The sequence below is a fragment of the Thalassophryne amazonica genome, chromosome 13 (genome assembly GCF_902500255.1).
Source record: "Thalassophryne amazonica chromosome 13, fThaAma1.1, whole genome shotgun sequence".
Classification (NCBI taxonomy): Eukaryota; Metazoa; Chordata; class Actinopteri; order Batrachoidiformes; family Batrachoididae; genus Thalassophryne; species Thalassophryne amazonica.
Window position 1 is genome coordinate 13053755 of NC_047115.1, and position 16728 is coordinate 13070482.

Genomic DNA, 16728 nt, shown 5'->3' on the forward strand with positions numbered 1-16728 from the left:
TGATGGGATGAGTAGGTTTCATAAACACTGAGGGAGGAGCAGGTTTTTCAACAGGTGTGTCACCTAGTGGCAAGGCTGGAGATTGCAATATGTTACATGATTTTGTTTACGTTCAAGTTTTTGCTTCTGTGCCGATGGGGATTCATGCTTGCTTGCCTTCTTTTGTAAAAAGCAATACGTATTCACAAAAACAATGGTTCTAAAACATGTTTGCCTACACTAGCATCCAGTAGACTATGTATAGAGGATCAACCACGGACTCATCTTCTTTCTTCAGTCTTCCTGACACACTCCAAAATGTGAAGGAAGGAATAAGTATGTAAATGTGAATAAATATGTCCCTTTTGGGCTGCTGTATCAATATGGCGGTGCAAGATGGTGGCCCTGTGTAGATGTGAAGGGCTCATTCTACGTTGATGAAAACACATTAACTCATTGCTGCAGGTAATTAATTATGCACTACTACTAAAAACATCCATCAATCCTGCACACTGTAACTTTAGCATAACAGCTTTTTGTTTTCTTGGGTTCCCAACATGGTTTGGGAACTTGGAATATGGAAAATTTGCCTTCTGCTCTCCACTTGTATGTAACAGCAGGAAATGCACTGTTACACTAAATTTCTAAAATTACACAACTTAAACTAGATTTGTATCTGTTATGATGGATCCTCTATCCCAGGCCAGTTTCAAGTATCAGCAAATTTGGTTAAAACCAACCAAAAACAACTGAACTCGGTGGCACCCAGAAAAGCTCAGAAAATGATTTAGTTAAACTTGGATGTTTTGCTAAATTTGTGGAACGATAACATTTATATTCAGTGTAAATTGGGCTAAAACATCAAATTGGGTGAAGCTGGTGTCATTCTTTGAGGTTTGATTGATTGAGTTACTCAGACATTGATTTCTTCAAATTTCATCGGAAAAATGTGAACATGCTTCAGAATTTGGTCAAATGTGAGTATAAGCACTTTGACATTGTTACATTGAGCTTGTAATCGTAACGACTTAAACATCAGCCGTTTCCCCGCGTGTCACAAAAGTCCTTCATAAACTACAAACGCTGTCGTGATTCACCAAACACTCTTCTTGTGATTAACTTTTTGCTTCGATCTCTGGGACCCGACTGACATGTTTTGTTTTTGTAGAACAACAGCAGGTAATGTGCCAAGTTGAGTTGAACAAACAAAATAATAAAAATTCAATTAAGAGTCAGTGAGGGAGTTTAGCTACAAAACATTAGCATCAAACCATCAGCTGCAGCCAACTACAGAATCCAGAAAGATCTTTCGGATGACTAACTGATGTGAGCAGACCTGATTCAGCACCGATGATGCTTGAAATGTTGCCTCACAGGGGGCGCTGTGTTTCTGCATGTGCGTCCTCTTTCTGAACTAGCTCTTCCTTCTCCTCCTGCTGCTGCTCCTCCTTTGGTTGTCTCTTTGCCTCGTTAGAAGGTCCATCTTCTGTCTCTTTCTCATCTGAAGATAAAATTTGAATTATTAAGAAGCAGGAACCACTTGGGGTACAAAAACAAAAACAGAAAGAAAGAAACAGGAAGATAAAGTCAAATAAAGAGAAAGAAGAAGACGAAAGCTGGAACATCTACAATCACATTCATAATTTGCAATATGATTGGTTGATAGATAAATTATCTTTGATGTGGTTAAAGTGATGAATACCTAATTATCCAGCAGAATGGTCTTCAGCTACCTTTTTAGCAGAGGTGGTGTTGAAGGTTTTAAGTGATCATTAATACTTAAAATCATCCTGCCTGGTTTTTTCTTTGAGAATATGGTGCAACTCAGACTCCAGACAGAAAACAATCACAGTGACGTGAGCGGCTCATCACTCCGTCAAAGGCAAAATCACTGGAGAAGGTTCCATCTCTTCACTCGAGGAGACTTTCTGTCATTCATAAATGTTTGAAAACTGTTTTGTATGTGTCCGTGCTAGTAACTCCTGCATGAACACACTGACCGTAATCACAGCTGAAGAATTACAACATAAAGCGTGGTGCATGCCTCCGCTTGCACAGTATGGGGAATGATGAAGACTGGAAATTATTGCTACAGCGAAAGACTGGTGCATTAAAGATGGTGTATGGTCAATTTTTATTGGGAAAGTTTGCCAATAACAATAGGTGTGTAGTGTACTGACCCCAATTTTTAAAAGGGATACTTCCTGGCCAAAATGGGCTTCCTCAGGATGGTGGCTGGTGTCTCCCTTAGAGAAAGGGTGAGAGGTTCGGCCATCCGTGGGGAGCTCAGAGTAGAGTAGCTGCTACTTTGCATTGAAAGGAGCCAGCTGAGGTGGTTCAGGCATCTGATAAGGGTGCCTCCTGGGCACCTCCCAAGGGAGGTGTTCCAGGCATGTCCATCTGGGAGGAGACCCTGGGGAAGACCCAGGACTAGGTGGAAAGATTATATCTCCACACTGGCCTGGGAATGCCTCGGGATCCCCCAGTCAGAGGTGGTCAATGTGGCACAGGAAAGGGAAGTCTGGGGTCCCCTGCTGGAGCTGTTGAAAAGCGGTTGAAGATGAGATGAGATGAGAGTTCCTGTAGCCTCTCCCAATTCACCACCAAGAAATAGTTTAATTCAGACAAGGCGTTCTTCAGTTATTGTGCGAAAACAAATATCAACATGGCACCCATGGTGGCCATATTAGATGACTGAAGACCCCAACTTTTGAAAGAACCCTTCCTCTATCCTTCCCCAATTCACCACCAGGAAATACTTTAATTCAGACAAGGCGTTCTTCAGTTATTGTGCAGAAACAAATATCAACATGGCACTCATTGTGGCCATATTGAATGATTGAAGACCCCAACTTTTGAAAGAACCCTTCCTCTATCCTTCCCCAATTAACCAACAACAAATTTCATTCAGACAAGGTGTTCTTCAGTTATTGTGTGAAAATTATAAGCTTGCACATGAAGTGAAAACAATGCTCTCAAACGTCATTGAATGGGGGGGGGAGGGGGGCAAAAATCAGGCTCTCAAGCACAACACACAAATTATTAATTATGCAACCATAACTAAATCCACAGTTTATGCTTTTACAAATTAAGACTCTGTTGTGGATGTCTGATAGCAAGCCTTCAAAACCCTGATCTTATACAGTTCTCTGGCTTTGATGGCAGTTTCCTGAAGAATTACAGGGTATTATTCGGGCGGTATTTATGAAGCCCCTGGTGGATAAACTATTAAATCCTACACACAACAAGGTTCAGAGGTAGGCCTGGGTGATATATCGATAATATCGATTAATTCGAATTATTTGTTGCGGACGATTTAAAAAATAAACACATTCAAGCTTTTTTTCTTTTTTTTTTTCTCTTCTTGCAGCGGCGCACCTTTTTGTCCCCAGGACCTTCCGTAGCTCCCCCCTCCCCGTCCCGTTTCCTTCACACAATCCGGTTGTTAAGTGTGACGCAAAGCATCATGTGATTTGCAACTTCCGACTCCAAACAAAAAAGGCGCGCCGTCATTAACACAGAACTGCACTGAGACGATCTGATCAGGCTGCACTTAAACCGCTGCAAACGGACAACAGCATTAGCATCGCAACATAAAACTCTCCTGGATTATTAACTGAGTTTTTAGACGCTGTTACTGCGTTTGTTTTATGTAAAAATGTCAGACGCTCAGGTTGTTTCTCCGTTATTTTCAATGTCAGTTGCTGCGAGCTGCGATCGCTTCCTGTTCATGTTCGGGGAGAAAGTGAAGTTTGCACTTTAACGTCCTGTTTATTGTAATAAATATTTTTTTTTATTAACAAACAGACATGTATATTTTACCTGTACATAATAAAATATGTAAAGTAAAAGAAAAAAAAAAGTTTTATTAAGTGTTCTGACAATAGAACCAGACGAATGCGGTTAACTGAGGTGGAGGAGGAGAAGGGAGGGACGGAGGTTTGCGCACAATGTAAACACCAACTAAACTTAAACTGTAAATACTTAAAAGGATCAAACAGACGTATCTTTAATTATAAACCTGGAGGTCTTCGGACCCGAAAACTAACCGCTAATGGAGAGCGAGTTTCGTCAGTGGTTTGAGATTGCTGTGACAGACGTGGAACAAGTGACTGGATGCTGCAAAGTTTGTCTTAAACCATGGTTCTACCCCGAACAATGGAACAACGGCGTAGTGCCATTGTATTTTGTTTAATCCAGCCAGTCTGTGTTGATCGGACTGCTGCCTGCTCGTCGCCAGTCAGCCGAGCAGAGCAGAGCCACAGCGCTGCAGCTCAGAGTCTCCAGTGAAAGAACAAAAACTCCGTCAGTCTTTCAACAAAACAGCTCCTTCTGCCTGTGTAGCTGGTGACACATTAAGGCTTTATTTTACAAATGAAAGCTTTCATGTTTCCAAAGTTTGCTCAATAAGCCGCAAGACGGTTGTGAAGAGTCTCGTTTCCCTCACGACGAGAGAGAGGAGGAGGAGGAAAAAGTGAACACACTCCACACTGTAAAAAGCAGCGAAGCAATTTTAATCAATGATCATCTTCACCACACAATTCAGTGACACAGTAAAGTGTGGAAAAACCGATTCAGAAAGTTTTTCCATCCAGGATTTCATCTTTATGAGAGCAAATTTACTTCTTATAGAAGTGTTTCTTTTTATTATTGTTGTTATGCACCAATGACACCAGATCAAATTACTTGTATGTGAGAACTTACTTTGCAATAAATTTGATTCTGATTTGACAAATCAGTCCAGGTTTTAGCTCTTGTACAACAAGACAATTAGGGGTATATGTTTTTATAAAGTATGGATTAAAGGTACAGTGTGTCATTTTTAAAGAAGAGGAGAGGAAATGATATATCCATCAAATATTAATGTGTTTTTAAACTTTTCAATGTTATTTATTTTATTAACTTAGACAGAAACATGCAAAAAAAAAACTTTGATATTACAACATAAGTGTCTTGTTTTGGTCTATTATTCTGCTTTCAATGCATCTAAAACCAGTCAAAATGACTCGCAACGCACCGCCTCGGGTGATAATTGCCAACAGCACCACTATACTAAAAATTTCTGGGGCGAACCCTAAAAGCCCATCACCACAAACGCAGCCAGCCACACAACAAACTTATTCCAGTATCTAAAACAGAAGCATCCAGCTGCATGGGAGAAATGTTACACTTTACGAGGGGAACAGGAGCGCAAACTCCTGCTAAGAACCAGCTTACTCTGGTGGAATAATTTACCCAAGTGTATTTTTTAAATCAAAAGAACAGTTGGAGTTTCAATTCCAGGAGGTAAGTAGGGGTTAGCTTTAAGTTTTTGATAAAAGCAAAACTTGTTTTGAGTTATCTCTGTCATTTGTATTAAATGTTTTCTTTTAAAAGTAGGGAAAAGAAAAAAAAAAATCGGAAAAAAAAAAATCAAAAACTGAATTTTTTCTGAAAAAAAATTGGAGATTTTATTTTTAGGCCAAATCACCCAGGCCTCTTCAGAGGCAAATATCAGAAATACTTTATGTAGCAAAATTAATCTGAAGTACATTTTTGCCTTAAGTGTACAAAAGTGTAATATCACATTTTTAGGGGATCATTGAAATTGGGACATAGAAGAAAACTGGTTAAGAATAATGTTCAGCTTAATGTTCACACAATTTAAAGATAATTAGTGCACTTTTGGAAGTACATAGGTAAGGATGTCTAAATATACTGCACATTCATTCTTGACTAAGTCCAAGTCAGATATATTTATCATAATTAGTTAATTTTACAGTGATTTATATTCATATATTCGAGAAACAACCAAATGTGCAATTCTAACAATGCCAAGTCAGTAAATAAAAAAATATCAGGTCCATGCATGTTCCTCTGATATTCCACACTTTGTGGCAGTTTTATGACCTAAACTGATTCAAGAGAAATTAAAATGTCCCCATTTGGAAGAGAGAAGAAAAAACTTCATTAAAATCAGCCCCAAATTTACACCAGATCAGAGCGTGCACAGAGAGGGGGTTGGGGAACCTGGACGCTGCAGAGGTGGAGTCTGGGATTCTTTGGACTCTGCTGGATTGGGAAACTGTGGACCAAACTCCACGGTGCCGGAGCCTTGGCTAGAGGCAAGATCACACTGTTAAACCCACAGCGCACAGTCAGGCATTAAGCAGAACAAATGTGACGCAGGACTGTGAGTGCTGTAGAATCAGATGGACACCGACAGAAGTCAAACAGAAGCCGGACTGCATTTCTGCTGTATGTCAAAGCACTTTGTTAACTAACATTTGGAAATAGTAGTAGTAGAAATAAGTCTTATAAACACCCCGAGGCCCACTGGTTCCAGTGCTTATTCCCAGAAACGGGGCACCAGTCCGAGGTAGGTCGAGGTTGAGTTTTGAAGAAAAAAAAAAAAAGACACTAAACTGTTTGAGGTGTTCTGGTGTGAATTTACTGATGTTAAGCATTTTGAAATGTATAACCTGAAATTGCAATAAAAATACATCATTACTATTATAAAACAGTGCACAAAACTCATTACCTAAAGGGTTGGCATGCACACAACAAAATTACACCTCATTTTCTACTTCACCTGGTTTGGTAACTAGCTGTATTTTGTCTTGAATCAAATAGATTTTTAAAAACTAATTTTTGAACAGATGGAAAGAACTGTGTGCAACAGGAACAGATTCTAAATTGTACAGTTGTTAATTAAAACAGCTTTGTGCCTCAGTATTGTTTGTTTTTTGGAACAGTGAATGAGGATAAATACAAAGTTAATTACATAAGTGCATCAACATTTAGGTGAAGATAGCCAAATTATAGTAAGAGTTTAATGGATGGATAAAAGAAAAAGTGACAATAGGCATTTCCCTTCTACTGGCTTCTGTCTGAACAACAACAAAAGACAAATGGTGGCATCAATAAGACTATCAAAGAAACTAAAGTCAGAAAAGGATTAACTGCTGCTCTGTCATAAAAAGGATCAAACACAGATGTTAGAACATGGACCAGGTAGCATAGAGAGAGAGACAGAGAACATTACGGCAGTATGTTCAGGTGTGTCACTGGATGTCAATAATGTACAAACCTGTGGAGCCAAATGTCAGCTAATTATTCCTTGTTTGTGTCGACAGTCCACAGGCCAAGCAGATATTCTGTACCACTTAAGAGGACTAAACAACACAATCCCATATGGTTTGAAAAGTAATAATCGGCACCATCTGTTAAGCTTCTTCGTGTTACAGAGTAACATATGTCATAGAATCAAATAGACGTCGGAGAGCAAACAGTCACTATGATGGTCAAAACTATTCCATTTATTAAGCTTAGTGGCTCAACCAATAATTTCCAACACATTTTACCTAAATTTGAGCAACTTTAACTTGTGACCCCTGAACAACAGCCATTTAAAATTTGAGAAGCAGATCAGTGCTGTGTTAAGCAAGGTTTTTCCAACTTCGTCTTTTAGCTAAGACCAAGCCCCATCTTTCCAGGAATGACCTCGAGAAGGTTATCTATGCCTTTGTTACAAGTACATTAGATTATAATAATAATAAAAAATTTATTTATAAGGCGCCTTACATTTGACAAGCAAATTTCAAGGCGCTACCATAAAAGTACAAAGAATAAAACAAAGTACAAGAAAAAACATAGTTAAGAAAAAGCTTTTAAAAACAGACAAGACTTTTATGCTGCGTTTACACATAACGACAAGTCACAAATGCCATGAAGTACACATTCTTGGCTGCTGATCACGAATGTGATGATTCGGGACAGAGGCGGCAGGTGTCCTCAGGAACTGCTGCAACCTGTGACCACACGTTACGATTAATGGCACGTGTTCCTGGAGAATTATCAGGAACCATTACGCACGGTCAAGAATAGTGTTAACTCTCTATTGTAACTCTCTGTACATCAGCTTGGACCTGACTTCTCTTAATTGTCTCCAGCTCATCCAGAACATAGTTACTTGTCCTCTGACCAACTGTTGCTGGACGTGCCCAAAAGTAGATTAAAGTCTAAAGGTGACAGGCCTTTGCGGCGGTTGCCCCCAGGCTTTGGAATAGTCTCCCCTTTCATATTAGATCATCCCTGACCCTTGAGACTTTTGAATCTTCTTTAAAAACTCACCTCTTTTTCCACAGCATTTCCCAAATGAGCTAGTGCATTTTTATTTTATTTTACCTTTTTGTAGTCTGCCCTAATTTTTATTGTTGTTTTTAACTCTTATTTACTTATTTATTATTGGGTGTGACCCGGTGCCCATTTTTATTGTGCAGCACTTTGGTCGACTGCTGTCATTCTAAATGTGCTTCCGACATAAAGTTTGAGTTGAATAAACTGAAACTGATGCTTGTCAAAAAAAAAAAAATGCTGTTTTGACCCCATAATATTCCGTCAGAAATCACCCAAACTTTACCTTTTTGGAATCTTTATGATCAGATAAATAATGTGGTAAAACTTTAAATCTTGACCCTTGTGTAATCCTTCACTGACCCCCTACCTTGCTATAGCTACTGCCCTGGGATGGCCACCATACATTTGTGTATGCTGGATTGGAACTGTTTTGGTACCGATTAGGTCAAAATCAACTTCAGCCTCCTGGACTAATACGTCAGTCAAACAATCTCAAGCATGACATTTGTCCACAGCTTTGGTCCTGATCTGAATTATGATTGGTCCTTTTTTAGTTCTTTTGTATGTTGAGACCCGAACATACTTGGTCATGTCTGATGTTTGCGTTTGTGTACTTCAGTACCTCCAGAAGGGGGCGCACTCTCCTCTGTGTCTGCAGCAGAACGTGGTGCCCGCCCAGGTGATGGAGATTCTGCTCGCAGCCTCCTTTCGTAGCTGAACTCGGGAAGCCTGGGAGCTTGGGGGCGTGTTTTCCTGGCTGGGTTCAGAAAGTAACAATACGCACAACGAAACGCTGGAGAAAGAACAGAGATGAGAGGGAGGGACCTCAGCCTTAATACGCAAAGTGGAGGGATCACGTTACAAAACATAACACACCTCAAATTTTACTCACACTAAACTTCATAGTTTGGGGGCACAGTGGAAAGTGGTTGAAGATGAATTTCAAGATAGATTCTGTCTATTAGAATCTATCAAATACAGGCAAAAATGAAGTAATAAAATTGTCATTTTAAATGTATCCTGTTAAATAATCCTGGGCAGACTTTGTTTAAAATTGCATTTTGAGGGTAAACCTAAACATTGTATCATCAGCCACTTCTTCAGCACAGTGGTTTAGTGGTTAGCACTGATGCCTCACAGCAAGAAGGTTGTGGGATCGCTTCCCGCCCTTTCTGTGTGGAGTTTGTATGTTCTGTGTCTGTGTGGGTTTCCTCCGGGAACTCCGGTTTCCTCCCACAATCGAAAACATGCTTATTTAGGGTCTGCCCCTTTCTCTGTCCCTGAGCCAGGCAGCGTCTCTACATCTGGAGTTGGTCTCCGGGCACCGAATTGTGGCTGCCCACTGCTCCTAGTGGTTGGATTGTGTCCAACTGCAAACAGGATGGTTAAATGCAGGACAAATTTTGTTGTATATGCAATGACAAATAACTTCAATTATTGTTATTATTCTTCTGGACTTTGTTTCAAGCAAACCGAGCACATCTAGGCTCGAGGTTCCCATGGGCTTCTTACTTCCTTCAGGCAAACTGTAGCTGAAATTTCACAACTTCTTTTCAAGTCTCCCTACTGCAAATATGCACTTTTCAGTAAGGTACATGTAGGAGTGTCTCTGTTCTTACCCAGATACTCAAATTCTTCTTTCAGAGCCATCCCATTATGAGAAAAACACTGCTGGCAGATCAAGGCATATCTAAGAAAAGAAGAGAAGTAAGCAGACAGGGAGAGAAAGGCAGTTTGTGATATTCAGCCAACCACTCTCTTCCATTTGTCCCGTTAGTAACTGCAAAAGGCAGTGTCCATCACCCTGTGAGAGTCATTCTGAAAGTTCCCATCACTAAACTTTACTGCATCACAGAATGACGTCTGACCATCTAAAGAAGTTAGATACACAAACAGAAGCTTCTGCTTGAAGAGATCAGCTACTAAAAAGCAAACGGTGTGTCTGAGACAAAAGTCCCCCTCCAAATTGTTTCTGACTACAACAATAAACCGTGAAACCAGCAAACGCAAATTTTACATGTCTCAAACTGGGGGCTGCAAACTATTAAAAAAACAAACAAACAAACTGTACAGTCTTCAACACCAAGTATGATTCATGTTAGAATAGAATATCTTTGTCAATGTAATACACTGCACACCAATATTAGGTTTGCAGCTCTATTAAGATCCCTGAAGAATAACAATAAAGACAAATTAAATGTATAAACATACAAAAATTAAGGCGTGGTTCTCCATCTTTTGCATTCTGAAAAACCAACATTTCTCAACGTTGCACCCATTGAGTCAAAACTTCACACATTCCAGAAATGTTGGCTGATATAGATATGTTATGATTTTATTGTACTGTTATGAATATGTTTAATTGTAAAAGCATTTTGAAATACATAATCTGTATAACAAATATGTTATTCTTATTATTCAGAATGCGAAGTAAAAACTTCATGAAAAATGTTCAGCATGTGGAAACGATAGATCCTGAAGCCAGTTGTTGAGCATTTCAAGTGACATTATTCCATCTTCATAGTTTTGTGTTTTGTTCTGTACCTGTATTATAAAACCTGACTGACCTGAAAAATCTTGATTCTTACCAACTGATGACTGATGCACAAATTATCCTGTCTTGGAGCTGTTCAAAAGAATAACTCACAGGTTCATGTGGCTGAACACCTAAAGAAGGATATGCAACATTTAAAAAGGACCTTTACCTGTTCTGTGGTCCATCCCCTACCAGGTACTCTATGATGCGGTCCACAGTGCCCCTCTCTCTGGGCAGAATGGGTCTGGCTATAGGGGGACCTGGTGGGTGCATGCCTTCAAAAACAGCCCAAACACAGAGAGCATTATTCACACACGGTTTGCCCATGCACAGTCACGTCAAACTGAGATCAGAGGCGTTACCTACCTACACCTGGAACAGGGGAACAGGGGCTTCTGGGTAGCACCCCCTGGTGGACAGATGCAGATTTCTCTGGTGGTCCTCCTGGAGCTGGGAGAGCGAGGGCGAGAGAGAGGTGCTGGTGGAACAACAACATGGAATACAGACAGACAGATGGCTGCCACATGGGCCAGTGTTGCTACCAAGTGAAAGGTCTAACTGTAAGGCCCCAGCCAACACTACACATCTGTTATATTCTATGATACTTATTGCCAAGCATACTCTTACCCACAGGTGTGGCCCCTGACCCCAATGAGACTCGTGCACCAGGTGGGGGAGCTGTTGTCATTGCAGCCGGAGTGCTGGTTGGAGATGGTCTCATTGCAGCTCCCCTCTGTCGAAGCTCTAGAACAAAACGATTCATTGCATGTTGTCTTGCTGCTTTTACTTTCACACAACTTGAAAATAAGCCTAGCTTGATCCTGAGCAAATAACACATGGGGAGGTGATGGTCTAGTGGTTAAGGTTTTGGGCTTGAGACCAGAAGATCCTGGAAAATCACTAAGGGCCCTTGGGCAAGGTCTTTAATCCCCTTTTGCTCGCGGTGTGTAGCGAGCGCCATGTATGGCAGCACTCTGACATCGGGGTGAATGTGAGGCATTATTTGGAAAGCGCTTTGAGCGTCTGATGCAGATAGAAAAGCGCTATATAAATGCAGTCCATTTACCATTCACATACAAAAAAATTAACTGTAATTCTTTGTCTTTCAGTTTTGATATATATATGTGTGTGTGTGTGTGTGTGTGTGTGTGTGTGTGTGTGTGTGTGTGTGTGTGTGTGTGTGTGTGTGTGTGTGTGTGTGTGTGTGTGTGTGCTGAACCTTGTCCTGGCCTGGGAGTCATCTGAGGATGGACAGGAGTCAACTCCAACTCCTGCAACATAACAGTGAACCCAATCAACAGATAATTACAACACAAACTAAATCTACACAACCACACTTACAGCCTTCTTCTTCGCTTCTGGATCAAAGCGTTCCAGAATGAGTTTTGCATTTTTGTACGTCTCTGTCTCCATCACTTCTTCCAGCTAGACACACAAACCAGGACATCATTAGTTCTATGTTGCAGACTGAATTTCAGCTCCACATATAAAACCTTGTGGACTCAATCTCGTTGCAAATAATTTAACCATAATCATAATAATAATAATGACAACAAAGATGATGATTCCTTAGAGTGAAGTGGATAAGACTCTACAAATCCCTCAGGTTACTTGCCCAGTGAAAGCCGGTTCCACATTTATAGCTGGGTGGACTGGGCCAATAAAGTGTAACCTCTCAAAATAGTTTTTTGATAATCTTAATGTAAATAAATGATATAAAATTACATGAAATCAAAAACTCCATTGTAAATTCATTAATTATAGTAGCATATTTGTTTTAAACTTATTTACACAGGAAATTGCACAAATATCACAAATTCAGCCCTCCTTAAAAAGTAAGCAAGAGAAATGCTGGAAAGAGTTTTTACACTTACAATCTTTCTTTTAGCAGCCTTCAAATCTTCTAGTTTATCATCTAAAACAGACAAACAAAGGAATTCAGCCAATAATAATAATAATACAACCCCTGGCAATAATTATGGAATCACCGGCCTCGGAGGATCTTCATTCAGTTGTTTAATGTTGTAGAAAAAAAGCAGATCACAGACTGACACAAAACTAAAGTAATTTCAAATGGCAACTTTCTGGCTTTAAGAAACACTATAAGAAATCAGGAAAAATTGTGGCAGTCAGTAACGGTTACTTTTTTAGACCAAGCAGAGAGAAAAAAAAATATGGACTCACTCAATTCTGAGGAATAAATTATGAAATCACCCTGTAAATTTTCATCCCCAAAACTAACACCTGCATCAAATCAGATCTGCTCATTAGTCTACATCTAAAAAGGAGTGATCACACCTTGGAGAGCTGTTGCACCAAGTGGACTGACATGAATCATGGCTCCAACACGAGAGATGTCAATTGAAACAAAGGAGAGGATTATCAAACTCTTAAAAGAGGGTAAATCATCACGCAATGTTGCAAAAGATGTTGGGTGTTCACAGTCAGCTGTGTCTAAACTCTGGACCAAATACAAACAACATGGGAAGGTTGTTAAAGGCAAACATACTGGTAGACCAAGGAAGACATCAAAGCATCAAGACAGAAAACTTAAAGCAATATGTCTCAAAAATCAAAAATGCACAACAAAACAAATGAGGAACGAATGGGAGGAAACTGGAGTCAACGTCTGTGACCGAACTGTAAGAAACCGCCTAAAGGAAATGGGATTTACATACAGAAAAGCTAAACGAAAGCCATCATTAACACCTAAACAGAAAAAAACAAGGTTACAATGGGCTAAGGAAAAGCCATCGTGGACTGTGGATGACTGGATGAAAGTCATATTCAGTGATGAATCTCGTATCTGCATTGGACAAGGTGATAATGCTGGAACTTTTATTTGGTGCCGTTCCAATAAGATTTATAAAAATGACTGCCTGAAGAGAACATGTAAATTTCCACAGTCATTGATGATATGGGGCTGCATGTCAGGTAAAGGCACTGGGGAGATGGCTGTCATTACATTATCAATAATGCACAAGTTTACGTTGATATTTTGGACACTTTTCTTATCCCATCAATTGAAAGGATGTTTGGGGATGATGAAATCATTTTTCAAGATGATAATGCATCTTGCCATAGAGCAAAAATTGTGAAAACATTCCTTGCAAAAAGACACATAGGGTCAATGTCATGGCCTGCAAATAGTCCGGATCTTAATCCAATTGAAAATCTTTGGTGGAAATTGAAGAAAATGGTCCATGACAAGGCTCCAACCTGCAAAGCTGATCTGGCAACAGCAATCAGAGAAAGTTGGAGCCAGATTGATGAAGAGTACTGTTTGTCACTCATTAAGTCCATGCCTCAGAGACTGCAAGCTGTTATAAAAGCCAGAGGTGGTGCAACAAAATACTAGTGATGTGTTGGAGCGTTCTTTTGTTTTTCATGATTCCATAATTTTTTTCCTCAGAATTGAGTGATTCCATATTTTTTTCCCTCTGCTTGGTCTAAAAAAGTAACTGTTTCTGACTGCCACAATTTTTTTTTTCCTGATTTCTTATAGTGTTTCTTAAAGCCAGAAAGTTGCCATTTGAAATGACTTTAGTTTTGTGTCATGTCTGTGATCTGCTTTTTTTCTACAAAATTAAACAACTGAATGAACATCCTCGGAGGCCGGTGATTCCATAATTTTGGCCAGGGGTTGTAATAGCAGGAGCAGCATTAGTGAATCTTAAACAGGTAAAAAACCTAAAATTTATCATGTGTTGCCTGTGTAGATAAGCAGCAAAACTCACTGTTTCTTTCAGTGTGTTTCGAGAAGAGGAAAATCAAAAACTTCCTTATCAACCAGATCCTGATATGTAGATAGAAATGTATGATGAGAACCCAAAACAGCCATTAACACCCTGTAGATTACACCTTAAATACATTCAAGGTTCAACATGTCATGTTTAAGACTTTGTGTTCCAGATCACAAAAATCAAATGTGTATGACTCACAGCATGGGGCAAATGAAGAAAGGCAAAGCCATGGTCAGTCTCTCCAACCATTGGTCCGGTAGATACAGCCAGTAAAAGAGCAGAGAGGTCAGCAGGTAAAGCAGCGATGAGTAGAAAAGAAATCTGCCAACCCACAGCTGCGGGTTGATACACAAAGACACTGATAAGCATTTGCTTACAGAACAACACTGGAGGTCATCAAGTTTGTCTACTTTACCTTTTTCAGGCGCTGGTTTTTGGCCATGAATTCCTCCAACTCTTTGATCTCCTACAAAAGGGTTAAATGACACAAAAATAATGACAAACATTATTAAACAATCAGGTATGGTTGCACAATAACAACAAGTCTCCAAAAGCCAAAAATGGAAATCATATGATCATCCCTTCCACACAAAGATCACCATTTCCCCAGTAATGCAGTGACTATTTATTCATTACCTTGTCCAGATTCTCCAGCTGCTCAATAGTAGTTGGTTTTGTCTACAAAAACAGCAAAGATTAGAAAACAGAGATAAAGAGACAAATAAATTATTTTTAAAACATGTCCCCCATAACCCTGTGACAGACTGGCATTCTGTCCAGGGTGTATCCCGCATCACACCCTATGACTGTTGGGATAGACTCCAGCTCCCCCCAGTGACCCTTAATTGGAGTAAGCGGTTGAAGATGAATGAGCGAAGGACTCTCTGAGAACAATGTACATTGGTTGTCTAAGTGTTACAAGATTCTGATTGGTCTCTGCAAACAATCAGCCAGTTGAGCTGGTGGCAAGAATTCTTTAAATGTAATAATGAAAACAAACTAAGATACAAAGGCTTTAAATGTGACGGCACTGTAAGGCTGACAGACAGGTTTTTCTGACTGCATTCTGACTTCCTCTCAGACACCATTTCAAATATCTCTCAATCTGGAGTTAAACTCAGTTTGTCTGACCTCTTTCCTCTCAAAAAACTGAATGAAAGTCAAGACTGCCTCTGCCATTCTTTCTTTGACTTCTCCGGTATGTCTTAAAATAGGACTTGGATTTCTTCCAGCGGGGGTGCAGGCTTCAAAGTCTTGACTGATATCACACATGGTTCTCGGGACAAAAAAAAAACATTGTGTAAATGACTGCTCAAGAATTAGTTTTGGGGGTCAAATTTCCCATGTGGAGAAGTAAAATAGTTATCTGTCAAAGTAATAGAACAAGTACTTATCTTAGATATTTACATATGTACAGCACAGAAAAGTGCAATATCAATAAAATGATAAATTAGTCAAAAGTGTCAACTGTCAATAAACACATTATGTCTAACTTGACAAGCCACGTACTAAGACTCCTCTGCATAATAATCAGATTATGAAACACCTTTTGTTATGGACAACAACAACTCCAATACTATACAGTACTGTGCAACAGTTTTAGGCACATTTAATGCATCATAAAATCACTAAAAAGTATGAAAACCTGATCAAAAGTCATAAATAAATGAAATATGTGATGAATTTCTATTTTGATGATAATATGACAACTGGGTTCCATTTATGCATGATTTTTCGATATATAAGTTGCAGGACCTCAAAACTATTTTAAGGATAAAGCGACTTAAAGTTTGAGTATATCATTATCATTGTTATTATTATTATAAAAAATATTGCTCACATATTCACTTTTGTGGGAAATGCCAAAAAAAATGGGGTGGGGGAGACTTCCAATGCCACTTATAACTGGGGTGTCTTAAACTTTTGCAAAGTACTGTACACACATACATATACATATACACATATACATATATATATATATATATATATATATATATATATATATGTACACACACACACACACACACACACACACACACCACTTTTTTCTGATACACATACCCTCCATCGTGATAGAAGAGCCCCCATGTCTCTCCTCTTATATTCCTCTGGTTCACTGTAGGACAGAATATCTAAAATAAAACAACACATACAAGTCTGTGTATCCCTTTACCATATTTTGGAAACCACATGGTGCCTATATTGAAGTTACACAATTGATATTAACACAGTGGGAGAAAAAGTATTTAGTCAGCCCCTGATTGTACCAGTTCTCCTACTTGAGCGATGAGAGAGGTCTGTAATTTTCATCATAGGTACACTTCAATTATGAGAGACAAAATGAGAAAAAAA

At 39.3% G+C, this 16728-nt stretch overlaps 1 protein-coding gene across 1 annotated transcript; it reads right to left on the reverse strand.

The window, feature by feature from the left end:
- Positions 1–1165: 1165 nt before the first annotated feature.
- On the reverse strand, positions 1166–16528 carry LOC117523769 (endoplasmic reticulum junction formation protein lunapark-B-like). The gene is made up of 14 exons (XM_034185383.1): positions 16438–16528; positions 15013–15054; positions 14792–14842; positions 14575–14711; positions 14371–14429; positions 12508–12548; positions 11975–12058; positions 11853–11904; positions 11261–11377; positions 11000–11083; positions 10803–10908; positions 9717–9787; positions 8720–8890; positions 1166–1480 (listed from the first exon to the last, which is right to left on the reverse strand). The coding sequence occupies exons 1-14, from the start codon at positions 16525–16527 to the stop codon at positions 1350–1352; spliced, it is 1236 nt and encodes a 411-aa protein (XP_034041274.1). The 5' UTR covers position 16528; the 3' UTR covers positions 1166–1349.
- Positions 16529–16728: the final 200 nt, after the last annotated feature.